The 9,581-nt window shown below is 37.8% G+C and overlaps 1 protein-coding gene across 1 annotated transcript; it reads left to right on the forward strand.

The window, feature by feature from the left end:
* The first annotated feature begins 2,465 nt into the window (after positions 1 to 2,465).
* LOC143400900 (olfactory receptor 7E178-like) lies at positions 2,466 to 8,104 on the forward strand. The gene is made up of 2 exons (XM_076857870.2): positions 2,466 to 2,500; positions 7,150 to 8,104. Exons 1-2 carry the CDS (start codon positions 2,466 to 2,468, stop codon positions 8,102 to 8,104), a joined length of 990 nt encoding a protein of 329 aa, XP_076713985.2.
* Positions 8,105 to 9,581: the final 1,477 nt, after the last annotated feature.

Raw genomic sequence — 9,581 nt, forward strand, 5'->3', positions numbered from 1 at the left:
CTGTGGTGGAGATGAAACTGATGTCAGCCAAGGACAGGTTGGAGAGGAAGAAGTACATGGGGGTGTGGAGGTGGGGGTCAGAGCTGACGGCCAGGATGATGGGCAGGTTCCCAAGCACTGTGACCAGGTACATGGTCAGCAACAGTTTGGAGAAGATGGGCTTCATTTTGTCATCTTTTGGAGACCTAGGAGACAGAAGTATTACATCCATGTTTCTATCTTGTGATTCTATATTGCTCAGATACCTTTTGTTATTTGTTCTTTTTAGATATTCATGACAGTAGAGTGTATTTTGACATATTACACACACATGGAGTAGAACTTATTCTAATTAGGATTCCATTCTAGTGCTTGTACAAGATGTGAACTTTCACTGATGGTATATTCATATGTGAACATAGAAAAGTTACGTCTGATTCACTCCACTGTCTTTTCTACTCCCGTTCCCCTCCCTTCCCTTCATTCCCCTTTGTCTAATCCACTGAACTTCTATTCTTCCCTCCCCCCTTGTCGTATGTTAGTATCTCTTCAACAGATCAATGGATAAAGAAAATTTGGTATATATACACCATGTGGAATTATTTGGATATTGTTTTAAGAAGAAAAGTGTTGAAAAAAGAAACAAATGGGCTCTCAGCCTTCTACCACTGTGACAAAACTCCTGAGGAAAACTAAGTACAATGAAGAAAAATTTATTGTGTCTCATGTTTCAGAGGTTACAATTCATGGTCTCTTTGTGCTGCTATTTGGGGCCTATGGTGAGGCAGAATGTGGAAGAGAGGGTGTGTGTGTGTGGGGGGGAGTTGCTGGCCTTTTATTAGCTGAAGAGAGAGAGAGAGAGAGAGAGAGAGAGAGAGAGAGAGAGAGGAGAGAAAGTGACCAAGAATATCTTATGCCCTTTAAATCAACTCACTCCCAGTGACCTATTTCCTTCAACTAGGTTCCACCTCCTAAATTCTTGACCACCTTCCACAGCATCACCTTTGGGGACAAAGCCTTTGGGGGACATTTCAGATCCAACCTATAGCTATAACTGTAATTACAACTAAAGCTAGAAATATGTGTGTGTATGTATACATACATACATATTAATGTCTACTTATACACACACATACATGTATATGTGTGTATATAAATATACACACACATGCTTTTTGATGAACTTGTGTTGATTGCACATATTGATGGGTTTTCCTGTGACTTTTCCACACATCAATATGTTGTGTGTGGATCCACCTTCCCGTCTAACCTTTCCCATTCTCCCTTCTCTCCCTTGCCCCCTGGTCATTAGTCCAGTCCCTGATAGTCTTTCTCCTCTTAGGTCATTCTTTAAGTTTCCATAGATGACAGAAAACAGACAATGCTTGTCTTTCTGTATATGACTTATTTCTGTTAGTGTGATAACTTCCCATTCCACTGGTTTCCTACAAATGACAGAATTTCATTTTTGGGGCGTGGGTGTGGCTGAATACCATCACTACCACCACTACTACTACTACTACTACTACTAAAGACCATGTTTTCTCCATCAATTCATATGTTGTTGTGGGGTGTAAGCTGTCCAGAATTAGCTACTTTGAACAGTGCCAGAATGAACACAGGTGTGCAGGTGCCTCTTTTGTACACTGACACACACTGTGGACACACACCCACTAGTAATACAGGTGTATCATATGATAGTTCCATTTTTAGTCTTATAAGAAACTTCTTACTGTTTTCTGTGATGGCTATACTAGTTTACAGTTCCACCAATGATGCATAAGGGCTTCATACCCACATCCTTGCCAGCACTGGTTACTTTTTTCCTTGCTTCACTGCTTTTGATAATAGCTATTCCAAGGTGTAATCATGTTTCAATTTCAATTTGCATTTTCTTGATGGCCAAAGATGTTGGGCATTCCCCATATATTCATTGGCTGTTTGTATTCCTTTTGAGAAATGTCTCTTTAGGTCATTTGCCCATTTTTTATTGGTTTACTTATTTTTATTGTTAATGTTTTCAGGTTTTTATATATTCTGAATATTAATACTATTTCAGATGAGTAATAATTTATTATTTTAACTAACAGAATTACAAATGAAATTATGCCCCATTAACCCACTCTAATGACCTGAGAAAACAATTTAATTGTAGGGTAGGAAAGACAGCAAAACTAAATATCTATACCTTGATATCTTGCCTCTGTGGTCACATTATTTTTTTTATATGCTATAATGATTTTAATCTATCATTTTGTTTTATAATAGAACAGTTGTAGCTAATTTTGGGGCAGCTGAATGGGGAATTTTATTATTATTTTTTGGTTCCAGGGATTAAACCCAGGGGTGCTTAACCACGGAGCCACATCCCCAGCCTCTTTTATATTATATTTGGAGACAGGGCCTCCCTAAGTTGCTGAAGCTGGCTTTGAACTGTAATCCTTCTGCCTCAGCCTCCCCAGCTGCTGGGATTATAGGCATTTGCCATGACGCCCAGTGAATGTGGAATTTTTTCCGATAGGTAGAATGTTTCTGTTTGGGAAGATGAGAAATTTCTGGAGATGGATGTTGATGATGAATGCACCACAGCATGATGGTAATTAATACTACTGTACCATGTGCCTCATAATGGTGAAAGTTATAAATTGTTTGGGAATTTTAATACTACCATAGTAAAACTAGAAATAACAACCTAATAGCTATATATATATATATATAAATTAAAGATGAGCTTCCTCCCATGTGACAGAAGAGCTTTCAAACTTCTGTGGAATATTCCTTTCTATCTTCCCATTACTATGGGAAAGTCTTTAGTGTTAGTGACAAACTGGACCAATTTGGCTAATAATCAGCTCTGTGCATTGGGTCTCAACATTATATAATCATCAATAATGAGCCTGTGCCTGCAGCCCTTCAGCTTCATGGTTCCAAGTTCAGTGGCCTCCATACCTGTGTCTCCTCCCATGATTGGTAGCATCAGAGAAATCCTATGTGAAACTGCACTGGTATCAATCCTGTGGATGGAGCTGGAGCCTTCAATGGGTATCAGAGAATAGATGAAACTTAGATCATCACGGTTCTGCCATGATCCATCAGAGATGCAGTAAGTGCTGGAGGAGATAAAGGATGGAGGAAGGTCTGTCCAAAGAATTGTTTCCTCATTATCACAGCAAACGTTCATTTTGAGTAGCCAGATATGAGAATAATGATATGCAAAATCACATTCCACTATTGTCATGTATGTAAAAAAAAAGTCTTGGGTGTGACGACTGTAAAGTTTATGTTCTCAGTTGTGTCAAATGTCCTAGAAAACTCATTCAAAGTTTTACTTTCCTTCCAAACTTGTTCTATTTACCATAAACTCTCCCTTCCACAATAGAAGAAGATAGCTCCCATTAAGCTGTTTCCTTAGTTTTCCAAAAGGTTTATGAAGGTGAAGAGGAGGATGAGGATAGTGTTCATAATAGCAGGAAACATTATTTAAAGCTTCCAGAGTGCCAGGCTCTGGGCTATACATTCTACGTAGATTATTTCAGTTTTCCTGCATAGTCCTTCTCAGGTTAGAAGCACCTTATGTTCATTTTACAGAAAAGATAAGAGAACAGAATTTTTATGAAACTCCTGCTATGCTTTTTGCTTGTAAACTCTGAGTTTATGTGGAATTGAGCTGTCTGGTTATGGAACAGGGACTCTGGGAAGGAGAATCCTCACAGGTTGTGCCCTTGAGTTAACCATCATTTAACTTGCCCGTTACTCCAGCATGAGACCTGCCCCTCAGGGTGCACTTACATTTGGGGGTATCTGGTAAGGCACAGAACAGATCAGCAGGTGTCACCAGAAGCAGTGATTATGGGAACAATGACCGAGATCTTAGAAAAAGATCACAGAAAGAAAAGACACCATCATTCAGCACAGACTGCTCTCTTTCCCACTCCAGGATGACCTTGCAGCTGTCCACATCTTCCCACATTCTTAAAGTCAGACCACTTAACCTATAAAGTCTTTGAGTCAGATTAATAATGGCTTCATTATTACTCAGGAAACTGGAAAGAGTTGAAATAGGTACCAGATATGAGACTCTGATGAAGACCTCTGTACCTCTGCTAAAAACTTCCAGATGGTCCTGAAACAATGAAAAAGATCAGTCCATGTTACCCAGAGCTGGGAACTTAATTTTATATCCTGTTGCTTAAACTATTTCCATAAAAAGAAGGTTGTAAGGCTCTCAGTTTATTTATAGTTGAGACAACTGTGTTGAGTTAGGATCAAGCAGATAATTGATGCTCCCTGTGTGTTTAATATGTACTAAATGCATAAAATTGGGAAAAATAAAACTTGCATGTTATTATTGGTAGTAATGATAAGGTTAAGTCATCACACCACTTAAGTAAAAGATTCTGTGACCTGATGGTACAGATTTCCTATTTTTGTAACAAGACTTTTTATTTTTCTTGTGTAACTATATGCCAACATCTATAGAGGGATGATTAATCTGATTTCCATTTCCCCAGAACCTTGTTTAGCACAAAAGGGGACATAAAAAGGGAAAAGTCTCTGTTAAATATTAAAGGGACCCTTTTCTGGTCCACAGTACTTGGCCTACTCAGTGTGGACCCAGTGTTCTTGTATTTCCCTTCCTGCCCTTTTATCTCTTTTAAGAATGTGCCACAGAACTAGAGACAGGTCACAATAGCTACTGTCTGTGTCTGTGCCATGGTCACCTGGGCCCTATGATTCCATTTAGGTGCATTGACATTTATTGGACAAATTTATTCTGTGAGCATGTACAAATATGCAACAACAAATCCCATAAATATGTACAACTATAATGTATGAATAAAAAAATTTGGCAGAGATTTTTCATGCAATAAAATAAGAAAAATATGCATAAATATTAGTGGCCAGGTGAGCCTTAGGTCTTGGGGTGAGACCTATATTGGAGTTTTGCATCATTCCAAAGATTCAGTAACTTTGATAGTTGTATTTATCCACAAATTCACTGTATAATTGTTGAATTCTTCACTTTTTGAACAGAACCCATGATGATTATATACGTATTAGTTTCCAAACTTAGATATGTAGCATGAGTGTTTTGGAGATGAGTGTTATTCTTCATACTGAGAAAAGAGGTGTGGAGAAAGTTACCCTCGTTCTTCATATAGTAGCAGGTCAGTGATGAGGGACTGACTGTTGACTCTCTACCTCCCATCCCATGCCAATGTCCCTCATATTGGAGCCAAATGGGAATATTATCACCCATGCAGGATGAAATTTCTCTTTGATTTATCTTGGAAGAATTGTTACTAGATGGAAGTCAGGAATTAAAAAAAATAGACCCAGACAGGTATGATCGATTCATTTTCAGTGATGGTACCAAGAAAATTCAATGAAGAAAAGACTTTTTTCCTTTGCATTTAATGCTTCTGAAACAATTGAATAAATGTGTAGGGAAAATGAACTTCAAGCCTTACTTTAAAACATATATAAATTTAAACAGACAAGGATTAAAAAATACAATAATAAATTTTAAAGAGGAAAAGACAAGAATATTTTTGTGGAATACACTAAGATTTTATTCACAGTTGTATAATGTGGGGGTTCATTTTGATGTAGTTACACAAGCACAGGATATAGCTTGTTCCAATACTTACCCTTATCTCCCTTCTTCACTTCCTGTACTTCTCCTTCAACTATTGGTTCTTTTTCCAACTGCTTATAGTTTTTTTTTTTGAAATTTCATGCAATATGGATATACATCAAGGTGAACTTCACAGTGGTATATTCATATATGGACATAAGAAAATTTGGTCAGGTTCATTCCACTGTTCTTCCCTTTCCTATTCTTCCTCCCTCCTCCTCAACCCCCTTCTCCTATTCCACCTACCTATCTTCCCTTTTCATGGGGAATTTAGGAGTATTTTTGATGGTGCATAATAAGAATAAGGGTATGCATTGTATAATGACTGATAATTTGGAGGGGTAACAACTGTAGGTGATTAATAGTAAAAGCGAGTATATATCTATGCTTGGAATTCAATTATCCTCCATTTACATTGTTTGGGAGAATTCTAACTTGTGTAATAAGGAAAAAGGCACAGAATTTTGAAAGAATTATCCTAAGAATAAAAGGACAAGTTAAATGACTTCCTTCCCTTGGGTCATGCTGTGTGTCTTCTAACCCATCTGAAGTAGAGGTATGCACTTCACAGAGAGAATGGAATCCGGGTGTTGATATAAGCTAGTGCATTTCAAAAGTATAAAAAGCCTTGAGTGGTCTTAATAGCAGATGAACTACTGAGTTTATAGGAAGTTAACAAAAATAAACTAAAATTAAAAATAAAATTAAGAAGAAATAAAATAATTAAAAAGCATTTCTTCAAATTTCATTACTTTTTGATCCTTGACTGGTACAGTGACACACTAAGATCATATTTGGTCAGCAACATCATAAGATTATGTGCATTTACCCAAACACTATTTATGTAAAGTTGAAGTTCATTACCATCAGAGATAAGACTTTTATATTAAATACTTCTTAAAAGACTATCAAAATTTGAGTGAGTACTTGAATAAAGGAAGTAAATCAGAAACCTAACAAAGAAGAAAACCTTCTGGGAATTACTGGCACATAACTATGTATTCTGATTTCCAACTGTCAACTCTAATAGCATTATAATAATGCAGTCTAACTCTTGTAGATTTTGTAATATTGTGCATTTCAAGTACATAGATACTGCACTTTGGCTTAAGGTAAGAATAAGGTAAATTTCAATGCTTATTAAATTCCTTTACAGTGATGTTGGTTTCTGTTTGTTTTTCTGGAAGTGGGAACTCTTACTTTTTCTCTATTATTTTCTCAAAAGAATAGGTCATATTGCAAGGTGAGCTTGGAGTTGTTATCACTGATGTTCTTGGTTTTCAGGGTTCAACTTAAGTCTCTCCAAAGTATGTGTGCAAAAAAGAAAGTGAATAACACAGAAACCATGAATCGGGATAGTTGAAAGTTTGGGTTTGTCCCAACTGAGAAACATTACTGAGGGTTTACAGAACTGAAGTGTGAACTCTTAAATTGTGAATATATGAGTTCAAAATATATATGGAGTACTGGGTGCCTGTTAACTTACTTCTTTTTTTCACCAACAATTTTACATTTTTTTCTTTTTGCAAAAGATGCCCAAGAAATACGGAACCACAAAATTTAACACAGATATCAGAATTCCATCTCATAGGACTCTCAGAGGATCCAGACCTGCAGCCTGTCTTCTTTGGACTGTTCCTGTCCATGTACCTGGTCACAGTGCTTGGGAACCTGCTCATTTTCCTGGCTGTCAGCTCTGACCCCTACCTCCACACCCCCATGTACTTCTTCCTCTCCAACCTGTCCTTGGCTGACATCTGCTTCATCTCCACCACGGTTCCAAAGATGCTGGTGAACATTCAAACTCACAGCAGAGCCATCTCCTATGTGGGCTGCCTGACACAGATGTCTTGCCTCATCATTTTTGGATGTATGGATGATCTGCTTCTGACTGTAATGGCCTATGACCGGTTTGTAGCTATCTGTCATCCCCTGCATTACCCAGTAATCATGAACCCTCGCCTCTGTGGCTTCTTGGTTTTTGTGTCTTTTTTATTTAGCCTTTTGGACTCCCAAGTGCATAATTTCATTGTCTTACAATTTGCTTACTTCAATAGTGTGGAAATTTATAATTTCTGCTGTGAACCTGCTCAAATCCTTAATCTTGACTGTTCTGAACCCTTCATCAAAAACCTAGTCACATGTTTTGTTGGTGCCATATTTGGTTTTTTCCCTATCTCAGTAATACTCTTCTCTTACTACAAAATTGTTTCCTCCATTCTGCGAATCCCATCCTCAGGGGGGAAGTACAAAGCCTTCTCCACCTGTGGGTCTCACCTCTCAGTTGTTGGCTTATTTTATGGGACAAGTGTTGGGGTGTACCTTGGGTCAGCTGTATCACATTCTCCCAGAAAGGGTGTGGCCTCCTCAGTGATGTACACCATTGTCACCCCCATGTTGAATCCCTTCATCTACAGCCTGAGGAACAGGGACATTAAAAATGCCCTAAGGAGGTTCCACAGTGGGAAAGTCTATGTCAGGACCTGAGCTGCTCCGTTGGAATGTATGTGGAAGAAGCCATGAGTAGTAACACCTAGACCTAGGAATTCTACCTCATGGGCGCATCTTTTTTCAGTTTGTTGGCTCTGACACCTCATCACATTTCAGAGGTTGGAGTTACAGGGTGTGCTCACTCCCTTCCCACTCCTGAATCCTCAGTGATTGACAGGCTCCTTCACTTACTGTCTCTGTGACTCAGTGTCCCCTTTTGGCCTTTGTCCTGTAGTAACTATCCAGCTTATTGCCCATATGCAATTCACTCCATTATAATAACTAGCTTTACTTCTATTTTCGAGTGAAAACTGAGTGATTGTAACAGGGGGGAAAATGTATGTTGAGATTTGTCAACAATTGTAATATTTCAAAATGTGCTGAAGAAATAAAGCTTGTTTTAAATATATGTCGTTGTTCAGGACATCCCTGAGAGATGTGGTAAGTGGGATCATATTTCAGGTTTCCTATAAAAGAATATGATTGGCCCCTCTTCATTTTCTGGCATTCTGCATTGCCATGGGTTCTCTGCCTCACAGGTGTTTGCACAATTGTAATCTCATTTGTCCTGAGGCTCTCAGTACAGCCAGTGCCAGACTGTTTATAGGTTCAGTCTTCAAAACTGTGAGCTAAATAAACCTTCTTTTCTGTATAGGTTACTCTGCCTAAGATATTTTGTTACAGCAACAGAAAACAGACCAATACGGGGCAGGGACAATCTGCTTTACTTGGTCTATTGACTAAAAGGATAAACTCAACTAAAATAATTAGACACTTACAGACACATATACCCAGGATGATGTTTGATCAAAAATCTAGACACCAATAGCCCACCAATATTATACATAAAATTAGCCATCACAATATCCTATTAAAATACTAAATATTTATATTTTATAGACATACATCCAGTATTTCAATTCCTCCCTAGATTGCTTGACTTTCTATAGTATGCTACATAAACTCTTGAGAGAAGAAATGTGAGCTTATTTGTTTTAATATGATGAAGAATGGAATTATTTCCTCCCAAGATTAAGAGTTATAGAATAAAATATAGATTTTAAACAGTTCTACAAAAGTAAATGTATACAATAATGAAGACATGCTTTTTTTTTTAAATTGGAGATATCTAATAAAGAATGCAAGAAGTTCTGGTTTTAATTTTTTTTTTCAGGTACTCACCATAGGAGGAGAATTGGGATAAGAACAAGTTACATGCTACCCTCAGTTTTAACATGTCACGTATTGTAAATTTTTCTTTGACTGTGGTGTGAGTGTCCTGTTCGTGTCACCCTCTATGAAATGACTTCAAGTGAAAAACAGCATTCTTTTGTCCTATGGCACAGTCATTCTAAATGCCTTAGCCAATAGATTCTTCCACTCCATCCACCTCTCAATACCTGCCATCTGGCCTTCTTCACATTCTCTCTCGGTCCTCCAGAGGCACCCTGCCCTCCATATGCAACTTGAGTAG

The sequence above is a fragment of the Callospermophilus lateralis genome, chromosome 1 (assembly GCF_048772815.1).
Source record: "Callospermophilus lateralis isolate mCalLat2 chromosome 1, mCalLat2.hap1, whole genome shotgun sequence".
In the NCBI taxonomy this organism is placed as follows: Eukaryota; Metazoa; Chordata; class Mammalia; order Rodentia; family Sciuridae; genus Callospermophilus; species Callospermophilus lateralis.